This window comes from Ranitomeya variabilis, chromosome 6, assembly GCF_051348905.1.
Source record: "Ranitomeya variabilis isolate aRanVar5 chromosome 6, aRanVar5.hap1, whole genome shotgun sequence".
Lineage (NCBI taxonomy): Eukaryota > Metazoa > Chordata > Amphibia > Anura > Dendrobatidae > Ranitomeya > Ranitomeya variabilis.
The window spans coordinates 455368620-455389491 of NC_135237.1; the positions used below are offsets into that span (position 1 = coordinate 455368620).

The 20872-nt window shown below is 41.1% G+C and overlaps 1 protein-coding gene across 1 annotated transcript in view; it reads left to right on the top strand.

Annotated features, from left to right (window-relative positions):
• The window catches only part of RP1 (RP1 axonemal microtubule associated), a 729254-nt gene that overhangs the window by 653982 nt on the left and 54400 nt on the right, over positions 1-20872 (top strand). Inside the window, exons 53-54 of the mRNA XM_077271713.1 lie at positions 18588-18736; positions 20691-20766. Of these exons, the coding sequence (XP_077127828.1) occupies positions 18588-18736; positions 20691-20766 (225 nt within the window). The remainder of the gene's footprint in view (positions 1-18587; positions 18737-20690; positions 20767-20872) is intronic.

Consider the following 20872-nt stretch of genomic DNA (forward strand, 5'->3'; position numbering starts at 1 on the left):
AAAGTGTGTGGTAAAGGCTAAGCTAAACATAGGACATGTGCTCTCTGCAAGGATGGGTTGCCTAGCTCTTGGCAGAAGGAATGCTCATACCTGACACCCAAGATGGTGCACCATCACATTATGGGTGTCAGGTCCGAGCATTCCTACATGAACAGCTTCCTGGAAAGTGGATTGGTCATCGAGGGCCAGTTGATTGGCCACCAAGGTCTCCCAATCTGATCCCCTTAGACTTTTATCTTTGCGGTCATCTGAAGGCAATTGTCTATGCTTTGAAGATATGAGATATGCAGCATCTGAAACAATGGATACTGGAAGCCTGTGCTATCATTTCTTCTGCAGTGTTGCTATCAGTGTGTCAAGAGTGGGAGAGGAGGGCTGCATTGACAATCCAACACAATGGGCAGCACTTTGAACACATTTTATAAGTGGTCATAAACTTGGAAATAACTCATGAAAAAATAGTTACATTAAAACCAAGCACACCATTGTTTTTTTTGTGAAATTCTCAATAAGTTTGATGTGTCACATGACCCTCTTCCCATTGAAAAAATAAAGTTGGATCCAAAATGGCCGACTTCAAAATGGCCACCATGGTCACCACCCATCTTTAACCCCTTCCTGACATCTGACGTACTATCCCGTCGAGGTGGGGTGGGCCCGTATGACCGCCGACGGGATAGTACGTCATACGCGATCGGCCGCGCTCACGGGGGGAGCGCGGCCGATCGCGGCCGGGTGTCAGCTGCCTATCGCAGCTGACATCCGGCACTATGTGCCAGGAGCGGTCACGGACCGCCCCCGGCACATTAACCCCCGGCACACCGCGATCAAACATGATCGCAGTGTACCGGCGGTATAGGGAAGCATCGCGCAGGGAGGGGGCTCCCTGCGGGCTTCCCTGAGACCCCCGGAGCAACGCGATGTGATCGCGTTGCTGCGAGGGTCTCCTACCTTCTTCCTGGCTGCAGGTCCCGGATCCAAGATGGCCGCGGCATCCGGGTCCTGCAGGGAAGGAGGTGGCTTACCGAGTGTCTGCTCAGTGCAGACACTTGGTAAGCCTGCAGCCCTGCACAGCAGATCGCCGATCTGGCAGAGTGCTGTGCACACTGCCAGATCAATGATCTGTGATGTCCCCCCCTGGGACAAAGTAAAAAAGTAAAAAAAAAAATTTTCCACATGTGTAAAAAAAAAAAAAAAAAAAAAATTCCTAAATAAATAATAAAAAAAAATATATATTATTCCCATAAATACATTTCTTTATCTAAATAAAAAAAACAAAACAATAAAAGTACACATATTTAGTATCGCCGCGTCCGTAACGACCCAACCTATAAAACTGCCCCACTAGTTAACCCCTTCAGTAAACACCGTAAGAAAAAAAAAAAAAAAACGAGGCAAAAAACAACGCTTTATTACCATACCGCCGAACAAAAAGTGGAATAACACGCGATCAAAAAGACTGATATAAATATCCATGGTACTGCTGAAAACGTCATCTTGTCCCGCAAAAAACAAGCCACTATACAGCATCATCAGCAAAAAAATAAAAAAGTTATAGTCCTGAGAATAAAGCGATACCAAAATAATTATTTTTTCTATAAAATAGTTTTTATCGTATAAAAGCGCCAAAACATAAAAAAATGATATAAATGAGATATCGCTGTAATCGTACTGACCCGAAGAATAAAACTGCTTTATCAATTTTACCAAACGCGGAACGGTATAAACGCCTCTCCCAAAAGAAATTCATGAATAGCAGGTTTTTGGTCATTCTGCCTCACAAAAATCGGAATAAAAAGCGATCAAAAACGGTCACGTGTCCGAAAATGTTACCAATAAAAACGTCAACTCGTCCCGCAAAAAACAAGACCTCACATGACTCTGTGGAGCAAAATGTGGAAAAATTATAGGTCTCAAAATGTGGAGACGCAAAAACTTTTTTGCTATAAAAAGCGTCGCTGGTTTCACACTTGCGTTTTTGTCTGCAGCGTTTTTTGCCTATATTTAACATTGAAAACGAATGCGGTTTTTTTGTACGCGTTTGGTCGCGTTTTCAAACGCATGCGGTTTTTTTCTGCATGCGTTCATTTTCAGAAATACAACCTGCAGTATTTTCTTGCGTTTTTAAGCACATGCGTTTGTTTGCGTTAAAAACGCATGCATTTTTATCGAAAAAAAACTGAAAACACACTGAAAAGCCACCCACCACCATCAAGGTGATAAAGGGATCCAAACCCTAACCCTAACTCTACCCCTAACCTCACCCCTAACCATTTAATGAACATTTTCTGACAGTCATAGTGCCACGTATTTCAGTGCCACGTATTTCAGTGCCATGTATTTCAGTGCCACGTATCACGTATTTCAGTGCCACGTGTTTCAGTGCCACGTATTTCAGTGCCACGTATCACGTATTTCAGTGCCACGTATCACGTATTTCAGTGCCACATATTTTAGTACCACATATTTCAGTTGCACGTATTTCAGTGCCACGTATTTCACTGCCACGTATTTCAGTGCCACGTATTTCAGTGCCACGTATTTCAGTGCCACGTATCACATATTTCAGTGCCACGTATTTAAGTGCCACGTATTTCAGTGCCACGTATCACGTATTTCAGTGCCACGTGTTTCAGTGCCACGTATTTAAGTGCCACGTATCACATATTTCAGTGCCACGTATTTAAGTGCCACGTATTTCAGTGCCACGTATTTCAGTGCCACGTATTTAAGTGCCACGTATTTAAGTGCCACGTATTTAAGTGCCACGTATTTCAGTGCCACGTATTTCAGTGCCACGTATTTCAGTGCCACGTATCACGTATTTCAGTGCCACGTGTTTCAGTGCCACGTATTTAAGTGCCACGTATCACGTATTTCAGTGCCACGTATTTCAGTGCCACGTATTTCAGTGCCACGTATTTCAGTGCCATGTATTTCAGTCACGTTTAGGGTTAGGGGTAGGGTTAGGGCTAGGGTTGGAGGTAAAGTTAGGGTTGGGGCTAAAGTTAGGGTTGGGGCTAAAGTTAGGGTTAGGGTTTGGATTACATTTACGTTTGGATTAGGGTTGGGATTAGAATTATGGGTGTGTCAGGGCTAGGGGTGTGGTTAGGGTTACCGTTGGGAATAGGGTTAGGGGTGTGTTTGGGTTAGGGTTTCAGGTAGAATTGGGGAGTTTCCACTGTCCAGGCACATCAGGGGCTCTCCAAGCACGACATGGCGTCCAATCTCAATTCCAGCCAATTCTGCCTTGAAAAAGTAAAACAGTGCTCCTTCCCTTCCGAGCTCTCCCGTGCGCCCAAAAAGGGGTTTACCCCAACATATGTGTTATCAGCGTACTCGGGACAAATTGAACAACAACTTCTGGGGTCCAAGTTCTCTTGTTATCCTTAGGAAAATAAAAATTTGGGGAGCTAAAAATCATTTTTGTGGGAAAAAAAAGATGTTTTATTTTCACGGCTCTGCGTTATAAACTGTAGTGAAACACTTGGGGGTTCAAAGTTCTCACAACACATCTAGATAAGTTCCTTGGGAGGTCTAGTTTCCAATATGGGGTCACTTGTGGGGGGTTTGTACTGTTTGGGTACATCAGGGGCTCTGCAAATGCAACGTGACGCCTGCAGACCAATCCATTTAAGGCTGCATTCCAAATGGCGCTCCTTCCCTTCCGAGCTCTGTCATGCACCCAAACAGTGGTTCCCCCCCACATATGGGGTATCAGCGTACTCAGGACAAATTGGACAACAACTTTTGGGGTCTAATTTATCCTGTTACCCTTGTGAAAATACAAAACTGGGGGCTAAAAAATAATTTTTGTGAAAAAAAAAAGAATTTTTATTTTCACGGCTTTGCGCTATAAACTTTAGTGAAACACTTGGGGGTTCAAAGTTCTCAAAACACATCTAGATAAGTTCCTTGGGAGGTCTAGTTTCCAATATGGGGTCACTTGTGGGGGGTTTGTACTGTTTGGGTACATCAGGGGCTCTGCAAATGCAACGTGACGCCTGCAGACCAATCCATTTAAGGCTGCATTCCAAATGGCGCTCCTTCCCTTCCGAGCTCTGTCATGCGCCCAAACAGTGGTTCCCCCCCACATATGGGGTATCAGTGTACTCAGGACAAATTGGAAAACAAATTTTGGGGTCCAATTTATTCTGTTACCCTTGGGAAAATACAAAGCTGGGGGCTAAAAAATCATTTTTGAGAGAAAAAAAAAATTATTTTCACGGCTCTGCATTATAATCTGTAGTGAAACACTTGGGGGTTCAAAGCTCTCAAAACACATCTAGATAAGTTCCTTAGGGGGTCTACTTTCCAAAATGGTGTCACTTGTAGGGAGTTTCAATGTTTAGGCACATCAGGGGCTCTCCAAACGCAACATGGCGTCCCATCTCAATTCCAGTCAATTTTGCATTGAAAAGTCAAATGGCGCTCCTTCCCTTCCAAGCTCTGCCATGCGCCCAAACAATGGCTTACACCCACATATGGGGTATCATCGTACTCAGGACAAATTGCACAACATTTTTTGGGGTCCAATTTCTTCTCTTACCCTTGGGAAAATAAAAAATTGGGGGCAAAAAGATCATTTTTGTGAAAAAATATGATTTTTTATTTTTACGGCTCTGCATTATAAACTTCTGTGAAGCACTTGGTGGGTCAAAGTGCTCACCACACATCTAGATAAGTTCCTTAGGGGGTCTACTTTCCAAAATGGTGTCACTTGTAGGGAGTTTCAATGTTTAGGCACATCAGGGGCTCTCCAAACGCAACATGGCGTCCCATCTCAATTCCAGTCAATTTTGCATTGAAAAGTCAAATGGCGCTCCTTCCCTTCCAAGCTCTGCCATGCGCCCAAACAATGGTTTACACCCACATATGGGGTATCATCGTACTCAGGACAAATTGCACAACATTTTTTGGGGTCCAATTTCTTCTCTTACCCTTGGGAAAATAAAAAATTGGGGGCAAAAAGATCATTTTTGTGAAAAAATATGATTTTTTATTTTTACGGCTCTGCATTATAAACTTCTGTGAAGCACTTGGTGGGTCAAAGTGCTCACCACACATCTAGATAAGTTCCTTAGGGGGTCTACTTTCCAAAATGGTGTCACTTGTAGGGAGTTTCAATGTTTAGGCACATCAGGGGCTCTCCAAACGCAACATGGCGTCCCATCTCAATTCCAGTCAATTTTGCATTGAAAAGTCAAATGGCGCTCCTTCCCTTCCAAGCTCTGCCATGCGCCCAAACAATGGTTTACACCCACATATGGGGTATCAGCGTACTCAGGACAAATTGCACAACATTTTTTGGGGTCCAATTTCTTCTCTTACCCTTGGGAAAATAAAAAATTGGGGGCGAAAAGATCATTTTTGTGAAAAAATATGATTTTTTTATTTTTACGGCTCTGCATTATAAACTTCTGTGAAGCACTTGGTGGGTCAAAGTGCTCACCACACATCTAGATAAGTTCCTTAGGGGGTCTACTTTCCAAAATGGTGTCACTTGTACGGAGTTTCAATGTTTAGGCACATCAGGGGCTCTCCAAAAGCAACATGGCGTCCCATCTCAATTCCCGTCAATTTTGCATTGAAAAGTCAAATGGCGCTCCTTCCCTTCCAAGCTCTGCCATGCGCCCAAACAATGGTTTACACCCACATATGGGGTATCATCGTACTCAGGACAAATTGCACAACATTTTTTGGGGTCCAATTTCTTCTCTTACCCTTGGGAAAATAAAAAATTGGGGGCAAAAAGATCATTTTTGTGAAAAAATATGATTTTTTATTTTTACGGCTCTGCATTATAAACTTCTGTGAAGCACTTGGTGGGTCAAAGTGCTCACCACACATCTAGATAAGTTCCTTAGGGGGTCTACTTTCCAAAATGGTGTCACTTGTAGGGAGTTTCAATGTTTAGGCACATCAGGGGCTCTCCAAACGCAACATGGCGTCCCATCTCAATTCCAGTCAATTTTGCATTGAAAAGTCAAATGGCGCTCCTTCCCTTCCAAGCTCTGCCATGCGCCCAAACAATGGTTTACACCCACATATGGGGTATCAGCGTACTCAAGACAAATTGCACAACATTTTTTGGGGTCCAATTTCTTCTCTTACCCTTGGGAAAATAAAAAATTGGGGGCGAAAAGATCATTTTTGTGAAAAAATATGATTTTTTATTTTTACGGCTCTGCATTATAAACTTCTGTGAAGCACTTGGTGTGTCAAAGTGCTCACCACACATCAAGATAAGTTCCTTAGGGGGTCTACTTTCCAAAATGGTGTCACTTGTAGGGGGTTTCAGTGTTTAGGCACATCAGGGGCTCTCCAAACGCAACATGGCGTCCCATCTCAATTCCAGTCAATTTTGCATTGAAAAGTCAAATGGCGCTCCTTTCCTTCCGAGCTCTGCCATACGCCCAAACAGTGGTTTACCCCCACATATGGGGTATCTGCGTACTCAGGACAAATTGTACAACAACTTTGGGGGTCCATTTTCTCCTGTTACCCTTGGTAAAATAAAACAAATTGGAGCTGAAATAAATTTTGTGTGAAAAAAAGTTAAATGTTCATTTTTATTTAAACATTCCAAAAATTCCTGTGAAACACCTGAAGGGTTAATAAACTTCTTGAATGTGGTTTTGAGCACCTTGAGGGGTGCAGTTTTTAGAATGGTGTCACACTTGAGTATTTTCTATCATATAGACCCCTCAAAATGACTTCAAATGAGATGTGGTCCCTAAAAAAAAATGGTGTTGTAAAAATGAGAAATTGCTGGTCAACTTTTAACCCTTATAACTCCGTCACAAAAAAAAATTTTGGTTCCAAAATTGTACTGATGTAAAGTAGACATGTGGGAAATGTTACTTATTAAGTATTTTGCGTGACATATGTCTGTGATTTAAGGGCATAAAAATTCAAAGTTGGAAAATTGCAAAATTTTCAAAATTTTTGCCAAATTTCCATTTTTTTCACAAATAAACGCAAGTTATATCGAATAAATTTTACCACTAACATGAAGTACAATATGTCACGAGAAAACAATGTCAGAATCGCCAAGATCCGTGAAAGCGTTCCAGAGTTATAGCCTCATAAAGGGACAGTGGTCAGAATTGTAAAAATTGGCCCGGTCATTAACGTGCAAACCACCCTTGGGGGTGAAGGGGTCAAAAGTTTTCCCTCTCCCATACACTAATGTGCCACAAACATTGATATCACCAACCATTCCCATTTTATTTAGGTGTATACGTATAATTGGCCCACCCTGTAGATCAAAAAGACACAAAATCTGTCGAAGATATTATGTTTGGGGGTCTGAACAGAGAAAATGAGGGATCTTCCCTGTAAATGATAAAATCCTGACCACTCATCAAGAAAGAATGGATGAAGCCTGAGAAGAGAGGTTCATTACAATTATAATTAAAAAGAAAATATCCCTTCAAAGAAGATTCTTCATCTTTATGGGATAAGGCCCCGATAATAGATGTGGCTGTTTCGAGGGCATCTAATAAATTCAAATTGCCCTTTGTGGATATGGGAAGGCTTAAGGATCCCCTAGACAGAAAAGCAAATGGTTTTCTTAAAAATATCTGGGAATCTTCATCAGAAGCCCTATAGCCAGCCATTTCAGCAACCTGTAAGGCCATGTCTATGATGTGCAAGAGCAGAAAAGATGCAGCACTCACCAATGAGCTGTTTTAATGAAGTCCTTTATTAAACCATTGTGGATCTGTGGACAAAGTTCATGGGACAGGCAGGTGCAGGAGGAATGCGGGGAAGGACGACGACCGTTTTGCGTCAAAGACGCTTCTACGGTGGTGGTGATAAGGCTCTCCCTCTTTTTCCAGCCTGGTCAAATATCTTTTCGAGCAGCTGGAACCTCAATACAGTGGAATCCGGTCTAATGCTGCAGCTTCCAGCTGTTCCCCTGCAGAAGTTTGTAGTAACAGCACCTCTGACTTCTCTGAGGGAACAGCTAGCCCTGGAATCAGAGGTTCTAGGGTAGGTACAGAATTCTATCTTAATAGAGGTTCCTGTGCAAGAAGAATGGGAAGGGTTTTATCCCCCTCTCTTTTTGATGAAAAAAAAGCTGCATGGGACATTCAGAACTATAATCAATCTGAAGAGTCTAAACAAATTCTACAAACTCTGGGCATTCAAAATGGAGTCCATAAGATCAGCCTTAAAGCTGATTGCTATATGATTGTCATAGATCTAAATGAAGTGTACTATTCTGCTCCTATTCACGTGATGTACCAGAAGTTCTTGAGAGTTGCTTTGGCCATAAAAGGGAAGATCAAGCACTTACAAATCACAGGTCACCTTTGAGAAAAGGATGCTCTAGCGGTTCCATATTTGGAATGATTTATAGATGATAGGCAGGTCAGTTGATCATTGCAACTCCTAATTAACAGATGTCAGAGTAGGAAGATAGATCGGCTAGTGGTCTCTCTTGCATGTCCGGGCCGGCACTGTAGGGGCTGTTACGATTGTTGCCATGGGGGAAGGACTTTCTGAGCAGGCCTTTGCACCTGACTGTTGGGGGCGGGTCTGATATGAAAGAAACTGAGCGCACGAGAACGGGGCTTTTGACGGGTACCTAGCGTGTGCGACAAGAGAAGGTTGACTCCCTCTCCGCTGACCGACGCCAACCTGGAGGCCCGCGTTACACCCCTCGATTCCCACGCAGACAGACTGTGTACCTCCAGAGACCATTTCCCCGCTGCCCTCTGACCTCAACAGTGCTAACCGGTCTGTACCGCTGACAACTGCCGACACGCTACGCAGTACTGATCCTACGGTGCACGCTGATTGTAGTTGCGAGACTGCGGCCTCCACTCCGGGACTTTGTACACCATTTGCAGTGCTTCAGACCTCCCTTCGGTCAGTACCTCGTTCCAGGACCACAAGACCACGTGTAGGAAGTCCAGGATACTTCACCGCTGTTCAGAGACAGTGCTTCACTTTTCTTCAGGACCGGCTCAGACTTCTCTCGTCACTTACGGCATCATCGTGGTTTATTAACTGAGTAAGATACAACCTCTCCTATTCACTGATCAACTAGTGCCTAATAGTGAGATTGGAGTTGAGCCATCATTTTTGGGGACAGCGGTTGGGAATCCATCTCATGGAAATGTCTTTCTGTGCTCTTTATCAACCAAGACCTAGTGGATCACAGTGATGTTTAGAACATAACAAATCACGCTCTGTGATGCAATATACATCTTAATAGATGTATGATTATACTTTTAAATTATGTAAAATATTTAGGAATTAGATCAATAAAGGTTACGTTTTAATTTACATTTCCTCCCCGTTCTTCTCCTGGTATTTAAAATTTTGGTGGTGTTCACCCTATTATTTGGTCTGTTGAGACCGGATTCTTGCTAATTGATTACACATCCCTTCCCAATTCTTCACCCCTTTTCCCTTCCTTATATTCTTAAATTTTATTCCAAATGTGTAAAAATTATTTAGCAATAAAACGATGAGTGTTCCAAATAGACCTTGCATCAAAAGAAAAAAAAGTCCTTTTATTTTAGTCCATAGTTGTTTTCCCGTTTCGAGGCAGATACCTCTTAGGCCGGCGTCACACCTAACGTATCAAAATACGGTCCGTTTTTATGTCCGAGATACGCAGAAAATTTCCTGAACAGTGATCCGTAATCAATGCGAGGATGCAATTTTTTTTCTCCTAAAATTATCCGTGTGTCATCCGTATGGCATCCATACAGCGAGATTTTCTGCCGGCTTGCAAAATGGACATATAATGGATCCATGGGCTCAAATATTCGTGAAAACATATATACTGTCTCTCTCTCTCTCTCTCTCTCTCTCTCTCTCTATATATATATATATATATATATATATATATGTCAGTGAGACATATACTGTATATATATATATATATATATATATATATATATATATATATATATATATATATATATTTATATTTCATATAGAGCTGGATAGCAGAAAAGCCAGAAATTTTCTGAATATTTTCTCACGCTAGAGTTCATATGAGTTTATGCCACCAGGAGGCGCAGCACCGCAAGTCAACGAAGCTGCATTCCATTCATTCCCCAGTTTTTACAGCCAGGGGCAGCTGCATTAGCAGGCTCCTGGTTGTAAAATTATGTAACTTCTTCAGATGGATTTACATCGTCGGACATAACTGTATGGCGGACAGGTATGGGATATTGTTGTTTTTTTATTTTTCCTTTTTTTTCAGAAGATCGAGGGTCGTCAGTTGGATTAAGAGTACAATAAAGATATTAAAACCCCATGTGTTTATTTATTTCATTAAAATACTTTATTCATAATGTGTTTGTTTATTTAACCCTTTATTACTATTGGATTAATTATTGACACCTCTCCATTATTAACCAGGCTTAATGTCACCTTACATTAGCAAGGTGACATTAACCCCTTATTATCCCATATCCCACCACTACTCGGTAGTGGGAAGAGAGTGGCTAAGTGCCAGAATAGACGCCTTCCAGATGTGCCTTTTCTGAGGTGGCTGGGGGCAGATGTTTTTAGCCAGGGGGGCCAATAACCATGGACCCTCTCTAGGCTATTAATATTTGCCCTCAGTCACTGGCTTTCCCACTCCGGCGGAGAAAATTGTGCGGGAGCCCACGCAAGTTTTTTCCGTGATTTAACCCTTTATTTTAACACCTAGAGCTCCTAAATTTTACACACAGACAGTGACACTTCTAACATTATTAGTGAGGAATATGTAAAAATATAAGGGATATGAAATGGTTTACTGTATGTAAACCATGTCTCATATCCTGTCGAGTTTTATAAGGAGATAGCTTAAAGGCCAGTAATTCAATTGCCGGCTTTTGCTATCTAGCTCTGTATTAAATATAAATATATATATATATATGTGTGTGTGTGTCTCACTGACATATATACGGTGTATGTGTATATATATATATATATATATATATATGCACAGTGTATATATACATATATACCTATTCTATGTGTACACATTTATTTTAGCTGTTCTATTCTAACCTGTCAGTGTGATTTTACTGTACACCGCACTGAGTTACCGGCTTTTCTATAGAACACCGGTGCGTATTTCTCACAAGTCACACGCATGGTCTGTGTGTAATCCGTATTTTTCTCGCCCCCATAGACTTTCATTGGAGGATTTTTTGCGCAATACGCTGACAAACGCAGCATGTTGCGATTTTCTCAGCCAGTAAAATACAGCCGAGAAATATACGGCTGATGGGAGCTGCCCAACAGAGAAACATTGGTCAGTGTGCAATGCGTTGTTTATGCGCCTCTCTTTGCTATATTTTTACATCCTTTCCACTGTTTGTACAAGGCAATGATCTTTTTTTCAACTTTTTGGACTACTCTCTTGACAACCCCAGAATATTAGTGAGGTGGAAGCCATTGCCCAAGATTCCTTGGAAATTATACCAGAATGATGATTGGTAATGCATCACATTTGCAGGATGGCAAAACAGCCAAAGGATGTTCTACTAAATACTAAGAGTGCTTGTCAAGAAGTGGTTGATTATTCTGAGACTGCAGTCGCCTTTCAAAGCGTAGTTGTGTGATGAATTTGGAAAAAACACTTACTATAACTAGATATGTTGAGGTATCTATATTGTTCTTGTTTCATTGGTTTATTGCAAATGAAGGAAAGTTTGTACATTTTCCTATTAAACTGAATTTGCAATTCTACATCCGTATATGACAGCTTGGGTCCCTTGTGCATGAAATGTATTTTGGCCTACCTCATTTTATGGCGCCATTTTCCTGAAGACCACCACCAACTGTATCTGTATCTGTGATTCACAACCTTGATGGCGCCACCCCAAAATGTAAATGATGGAGATGATGAATACAACAGAGGCTTGGAGGGGCCGTGGCTGATCCCTCTGAGCTGAAATCCCTTCCCACGGTCTTGCCCACAAGTCCTGCCCTGATACACGCAGAGATGAAGAAAACAAAATTTATCATGATGATTTAATGAAAACCAGGCTGCAGATTGTTACACTAAAGGAATGTATTAAATCAATATGACAATGCCATTCTGCCCATACCTTTAGTTTGGCATGGATATTCCAGCTGACAGGTTCTCTTTGAATTCACACATTTTTCAACAACTAAGCCAACCTTGTTCGTTATCTACTGTATATATTGGCAATAAAAACTAAAAGAACAGGATATCCTCCATTTCACATAGCAATAATAATGTGCCAAATCAGCTGTCAAAACACCTAAACATAGTTTTCCAAGTGGACTGCTCCTTTAATTAACATCTTTTAATAAATTATTTTAATGTTCAAACATGGTATAAAACAGCAGGTACTGCTTTTTTGTGTGCAAGCTGTAACTATGCCCCCCTAACATAAAAAATACTGTATATAAACCCAAACCAAGGGTCACCAGAAAAGCAATGAGGTTAACTGCTTTCATATAGGCCCCATGGGACAACGGAGCTTCAGTAGAATTCTGGAAATAAAAAGATTAACAATAAAGTAATGAAATCAGTTGCTCTCCTATGATATTATTACGCTGGCTCATGAGACTTGCTGCTGGATCATGACCGGCATTTTATGAGAATTATAGCTGCAATTTATGTGATTCACATACACAATCAGCACAAACGCAGAAAAGATTATTTAAAGCTTGTTACAAATATTGTACCCATGGATCCGACAACAAGTACATCTAGAAAGAATATTCTAATGTGCATGTTCCAATATAAAATTGCTCTGAAATTGTATGGGGGAAATGTATTCGGAATTATCAGGATTGACAAGCTGCAATATATAGAGAAGAAAGAATGGCAAAAACTGCTGTAAAAATCTATGCAATTTATGGAATATTAGAAAAGATTCACGAGATGTCAAATTCTTGTGCAATACCATCTGGCCACAGGCAGGTAGCTATGGAAGTGTAGAGGTAGCCGTCCCACCCAGACCCTAATGCCTGAGTTAGGTTAAAAGCATCTCTAACACATGATAAGAGCAACCCAGTATTACAAATGGCACATTGTATGTGGGGGCCTATAGATCTCACATTGGGGCACAAGAGTTGAAGTTAAGCATGTGGGATGATTTCCACTCTCCATTATGTAGCTGTTGCTTTTAGCTTCTATTGATAAAGGAAACCAAAGCATAGACTTTAAGGCCATGATGTTACAAATGGTCCCTACGGGGTTGACATTAATGAAGTGTCCTGGAGATCCGTATTCCAGCAAGAATGCCTTTTATTGAGTCCAGTAATCTTTACTAAATTGGTTAGCCATTTGTCAGGTGACCTGATTGCTTTATTATATTGTCACAGATGATTTTTATGACCACTAAATAATCTAGGCTCGGCATTGTTTCAACATTTCATTTATCTAAGCTTCCAATATCCTGGTTGAAACCAAACCCAAACCATGGACAGCTGAGAAATATCAAGACAAGGATTATATAATAAAATGTATTTTATTCAGATAATATAATAATAAAAAATATGACAAAATGTGGCACTATAAAAATGTGCACGTATCAAGATACATGAAAATACATGAAAAGTACCATAAAAATAAGAAAAAAATTACAAATAAGTAATTTATATATAAAAACCCAATATTACAATCGGTGGATAAAAGGTAGAACATCACCAAAAAATATATTGCATAACCAAATGTGTTAAACTGTAAAGGGACAAAAGGCACCAAAAAGGGGGGATCTAATAATCCTAATAGGTGTGTTAGGAAAAAAAGGAAGCCTCAGGGAAGGGCAACCTAAAGTGCATAAAGTGTCACAATATAAGTGGCATAAAAGATAATCCTATATTATGTCATGATTAAAATAAAAAATGAGTTAATTATTCCATAATAATGTGAAAACAAATGAAAAAATTGCACGAATGTCAGTGAGTAAATGCCTCAATAATATACAAAAAGTGCATGGTGCTCAAGTGCCAAAGAATATGATAAAAAAGTGGGGGATGTGCCTTTAAGAGCCGCCCGGTCTTGATGCCGCGCACCCCCTATTTTATCATATTCTCTTGGGCGTGATAACATGGAAAGAGGGCTGACTAGTCTGGGCAAGTAACACGCCATCTACTAGTCTAAGCCCTCATTAGCATAGCAAATGGGGACAATATAGATGCTTTTCTTAAACTTCATTTTGTACAGGAAAATGTTATACAGGGCTGGTTAGGCAGGGAATTTACTCATAAATAAGTGAATACTGCTGGGTTGGAGGGCATGGGGACCTGACAGGTTCCCTACTAGCAGGAGATTATTATCACTAGAGACCAGGGTCGTACTGGCCCACCGGAGAACCGGAGAATTCTCCAGTGGGCCCAGGCACTTACACCTGCTGGCATACTGGCCAGCAGCTGCCTGGGGCACCCACTGCTCCAGGGGCCCCCAGCCAATGGTGTGTCACTAATAGCGGCACACCCAGCTGATATGGGGCCCTCCTAGTGCCAGAGAGAAGCAGCTGGAGACAGGAGCATGTCCCTGCTGCTAAAGAGAAATTAATATTCCTGCTTCCCCATTCCCCCATGGGCGTGGAGAGGCGTCAATACCATTTCACTTTAATAGTGGGCAGCGTTAGCCGCAGGCTGCAACTAACACTGCCCGCCGATGCTGCTAAATCAGGCCCCAGAGGTGGGCCCCTAAAGGGTGTCAAACCCTGATTGTAATCCCTGCAGCTTGGGACCGGAGCAGAGCTGCAGGGATCCGACGCCGTCCTCCTTCCTGCCCACCTGCCCGGCACTTCCTGTCTGACTCAGCGCAGCTAGATGATGTCATCATTCAGCGCAGCAGTTTCAGAGAGGAAGCTGCAGGGATGTTTTGTGGCTGCTGAGAACGTGCGGAGAGGTGAGTGGGTGCTGTGTGTGTGTCTCTTCCTGCATGTGTGCGGCTTTGTGTGTATGTGGTGCTGTGCTTTGTGTGTGTTTGTGTGAGAGAGAGTGGTGCGGTGCTGTGTGTGTGGTGTTATGGTGTTATATGTGTGATAGTGGTGTGTGTGTGTGTGTATTGGAGATTGGCAATGATGTGGGTGATGGGGGTGGTGGGGAGAAGGCAATGATGGTGGTGGGGGAGGCAATAATGATGGTGTGGGGGAGGCAATGATGATGGCGGTGGAGGCAATGATGATTGTGGTGGGGAAGGCAATGATGATGATGGTGGTGGGGGAGGCAATGATGATGGTGGTAGGGGAGGCAATGATGGAGGTGGTGGAATGGGCAATGATGGGGTGGTGGGGGAGAAGGCAATGGTGGTGGGGGAGGCAATGATGATGGTGGTGGGGGGAGGCAATGATGGAGGTGGTGGAATGGGCAATGATGGGGTGGTGGGGGAGAAGGCAATGATGGTTGTGGTGGAAAGGACAATGATGATGGTAGTGGAGGGAGGCAATGATGGGGGTGTTGGAATGGGCAATGATGGGGTGGTGTAAAGGACAAAGATGGTAGTGGTGGAAAGGACAATGGTGGTGGGGGAGGAGGCAATAATGGAGGTGGTGGGTGAGAAGGCAATGATGGAGGTGGTGATGAGTACAATGATGGGGTGGAGGGGGAGAACAATGATGGTTGTGGAGGGGGGCTGCATTATACCCTTTCAGGGAGGTTGCATTATACCCTATGAGCGGGTTATATTATAATTATGTGTGGGCTGCATTATTCTCTCAGAGGGCTATATCATACTATAAGAGGGGAGCTGCATTATGCCCTATGAGGGGGCTACAGTATATTCTATGGGGGGCTGCCTTATGAGGAGGTTGCATTATACTCTGAGGGAGCTACATTATATTCTGTGGAGGGGCTGCATTATATTATATGTGGGGGGCTGCATTATTCCCTCAGCGGGCTACATCATACTATATGAGGGGAGCTGCATTATGCCCTATGAGGGGGCTACAGTATATTCTATGGGGGGTTGCCTTATAAGGGGGTTGCATTATACTCTGAAGGGGCTACCTTATATTCTGTGGAGGGGCTGCATTATACTATATGAGAGGGGCTGCATTATGCCATATGAGGGTGCTACATTATATTCTATGGGGGACTGCATTATACCTTATGAGGGGGTTGCATTATATTTTGTGGGGTGCTGTATTATACCCTATGGGGGGCTGCATGATATTCCATGAGGGAGGCTACATTATATTCTATGAGGGGGCTACTTTATATTCTGTGAGGGGGCTACCCTAACCCCTGCTACATAATTAAGACATGTACTACCTTATATTATTCCCTGATATTAGCGTGTTTTACCACACAATTGATGGTCTTGAATTTATTTCTATGTAGCTACATAATGGGCCCCAAGAATGATTTTCTCTGATGGGCCCAAGGTGCTCCAGTCCGACGCTGCTAAAGACTAGTAAACCTGTTGCTGAGTAGTCCTTCATATTCATGAGCTCTGAATGACCCCATCCCCACCACTCATTAGCTGCTTTCTGTCTATGCACAGCGTACACCAAAAGCTGCCATAGATGGTGTGGACATGGTTAAAACAATGCAGATAAAACAATGATTTTATCCAAACTTCAGCAAGCAGATCAGAAAGTGATACATCACTGGAATCAGGGTCTCTGCCATTACACCATGCTGCTCTCAGATGGGGTAACAAAACCTGGTGACAGGTTCCTTTTAAGGGAGAATAACATCATCTACATGTTAAGTTTACTTTTTTGGGAAGATCCTCCATTGCCTACCCCAAGGAGCATATAGGAGTATACAAAAAGTTCTCTACTGGGACGGTTATTGCCTCCCTCACAGATGTCTATATTTTATCACTGCTGTGGATTGGGATATCAATCAGCCTAGGGGAGTAATTTATCTTACCTGTATTTAGAACAGGAATTATACTGCACTTTCTCAGCTATTTTCCTTCAGTAAGATTGACTTTTGTGATAAGGCGCACCACACACATTCTGTTCGGCAGAAGGGATGTAAAAATATAATGTAACGTAATATTACCACAACGCTCTCACTTTATAGCACCTGCTCTGAAGAGAGGAATAAAGTTGTGCTCTCGGAAGAGTCACATTATATAGAGTCATTTTATAGACTGTTTGGTTATACATGAGCCACAATGGTATAAAGCAGATGGGGATCACCAGTGTGACAAATTTTGAGCAGGGCTATATCTATATCTCTGAACAATAAAGAATATTTAGGAGAAATTCTAGACTCGTGCTCCAGAATACTAATGGGACTACAATAATCGTTCGAAATTACAGCAGTCAGCAAGTTTACAGACTGATTTCTATGAAGGTTTCCAGTTATGTAGTGCGAAAGCTTAAACTATATGAAATTGGTATACTTTGTAAAATGTAAGAATATTTTTAAGGACGTTAAAAGCAATGAAACGTTTGGAATATTCAGTACAGCGCTTTCATTATGGTTACATAGGGTGAAAAGAGACCTAGGTCCATCAAGTTCAACCTTCCTCCACCAACTGTCACTAAATTAACTATAACCCACAATGTCATGTGTACTGAGGAAATCATCCAGCCCTTTTATGGGTGTCATTGAAGCTTGTACGGTACTCAATAATTATAAGTCTTGATTATCTTATGAGAAGGTAAAAGTAGTTGACATAAAGGGATACAACCTTTAGGAATGGAAACAATGGAAATGTATCACATTTTATTTTTTGTTTAATTAATTAGATCATAAGACATAGATGATATATTAGGTTTGGTCTTTTTTCAATGGTAGAGCTGTGTATATTAATATATAAAACCTTTCCTGGGGTGACCACATTGGTGACACCTACTACCTTTCTGTACATTCCATATAGTCAGTACAGCAGGGTGTCTGCACTTTATGGCAGCTAAAATCAATTGGAATCAATTGTTAGAAAATGTTATAAAATATTTAAGTCTTTAAAATTGCCTCAAAATGTGAGAAAGAAACTGGATGTAACATTTAACAAACTTCAGGCTGAGGAGGAGTCATGAGGAATCAGTAGCTATAGTTTCAACATTTATCATATGTAGCACACTGAACAAAATAGGACTCCGAGGGCAAAGGCCAAGGAGGACCCCACTACTCAAGGGCCTAAACAACAGAAGCTGTACTTTGCCCAAAATTAAATAGGCAAATAGGCACATTTTTTGGGGAAAACTTTTTTTTTATAATACCAAACTAGTGCCCTTTGCCAATACATAGTAGAGTTACATTTATTGATTTCTAAATAAAGCCTATAAAGAAAATTTCACCCTACCTACAGTGAAATATGGTGGAGGATCTACAATGATGCGTGGCTGTAGATTTTTAATGCGTCACAAAAATTTGGAAATCAGAGGATTATCAGAGCATTTTAGATCAAAATATGTTCCAAAGTAAATGAAAACTAAGTTTGAATGGAGTCCTACAGCAAAATAATAACTTAAAGCACACATATTTACTGTGTATTAACCATCCATATATTTGATTTGTCCAAATATATAAGGTAAGAGTGCAAATATTGTTGACCACAACTGTATTATCTTTCACTTTATTGTAAATAGTTTGGCTGATTTAATTTCACCTTTGCTAATAAATGATTACCCCACCTGTTATTCTCATTGTATTTGTAATGGTTTATTTTGCAGCTGCTTCTTACTCTGTAACTGTTTTTGTCTCTGATATGGAGGAGCAGAAAGATAAATTACATATTGGTATTTGTTTACATGGGAAACATGGAGACACAGGACACAGATATATAAAATGGCAGCATGTGATAAATGGAAATGATGAAGAGGTAAGGCTAAGTTTACTTACATTTCAGCCCAAATGTAAAGTATAGTTTATATGGATGGATGTGGGATGTAAAATGATATGTAATTCGTTACCCCTGGGTAATGACCACATATGGATAATTAAAACAAAGCTAATGTATAATCAGTGTCTCGCAGTCTCCTGGGAGTTGGGTTGCGAAATCCAAATGCTTTCTCACTAACTGTTGAAACTGTTTTTCCCTCCTCATGCTATATACTGCAGTGCTGCTTGTTCAGATTGGCACTTGTGTATAAGCACAAGCCCAGTACAATCATGCAACTACTCAATAATACCATGTTTCGTACTGCCTCTGGAGGCAACAGCAGCTAAAGAGCTTTTTAAGAGATTTAAGAGATTTTATTGGAAGGGTTACCCATAGCCGAGCAGCTGCATTAAGTATGAAACCACCATGAACAATGTCCACTAACTGAAATGGTGGAAGACAATTGTGCCATGTAAGGTAGATGTAATCACGACGACATACAATGATGTTCAGAACATTGTTTTGGTTGACTTTATGCAGGACTATTTATTCATTATGGGCCTAAAAACAGATAGGTAGTTGCTAACTACTTGCCTGTTCTTCTCGGCGCCAGCCAAGAGCGGTCATTGACCACCACTGCCGTCAACAGAACTCTTCCGTACAGCTCTGTTGATGGAGCATGACTATCGACATCATTGACAGCTGCCTCCCTGCAGTTAGGAGTAAAAATTGACTACCATTTTCTTTTAGCATTTATGACATAATAACATTTCCCTTACACTGTGTTGGAACATCGTCTGTTGGTCGTCCTCACAATCCAAACATATATGTATTATTATCATACTACATGTCCACCGACTATAGCAGACTGCCCATTAGTAATTCTGGATCACATTCATTCCCCAGTAACTTTGCAGGCTAGGGACTCAACTTTTACCCTATTGAATATTACCAGTTGTACACTACAAAAGTATTACTTTATTGTTAGCAAAAAAGGCTTTAAACGTGCCCCTTTTCTGAGACTTAGATGCATTTCCATTCCAGTACCTGGCTGATAGACATTCTTCTGCTATGTGTCCTGTACAGTGCTGTATCTAACCCTATTCCTAATATTGAATCTGTTCTACACTTTAGATCACACTTTATTTGTAGATCCAAACCTTTTAACCAAATGAAAAAAAACAAAGTTGGTCACATACTGTAGAAGTGGATAGTAAGTTGGTTTAGTAAAATATTGCCTCTGAACTCCTATGAAAAGGCTAAATGAATAACTATTTGTGTGCTTTAGTCTCAAAAATACAGTAATTATTACTTCATGGAAGATAAAGAAAAAATATACATCTTTGTACCGCGTTAGCCAGTCGATAGAAAAAATATTAAAATTTTAGAGTTCTCAGTGGTTGATACCTTTTAATGGCTAAGTGGAAAGATAGTAACAAATTGCAAGCTTTCGAGACTACGTAGGTCCCTTCATCAGGCATAGACATGCCTGATGAAGGGACGTGAGTAGTCTTGAAAGCTTGCAATTTGTTACTATCTTTCCAGTTAGCCATTAAAAGGTATCAACCACTGAGAACTCTAAAATTTTAATATTTTTCATGGAATATGCAGATTTATTTTACTGTTTGCAGTCAGTATGAAGAATAATTCTCATTAGTGACCTGTCCTATATTGATACTTGTCACTGAAGTTTTGTCACATTATTTTGGCTGAATATCTTCCTGTAACCAGTCTTTGTTTTTAGCTTTTATATCACACGAGATTTTCTCTGAGCAGGATGAGAACATCTTATGGTGTGTGACACTGCGAGAGCGGATGTGTGACAAATGCATTACATTCAATTACTTCCACCTATAGGTGGACTTAATTAAAATGTTGTGATGTGAGCGAGACATGCACATGTTCCTCTTGATATTTAGGCCTTCACAATAAACAGACTTCTGTTTCTTCACAGTCATTTACAGCTGTATTAGATGCGGTTGAACTTGGGGAAGTACATCAGGCTGACATTTCAATGAGCAGCAGCGATGGTAACGTTTCACTTAATTTTCATGTAAAGTACAAAATAAATTGCCACTATTAAGTATTTCTTTAGGAAATAAAGCTCATTCGGCGCTGTTATCTATGCTGCCGCAT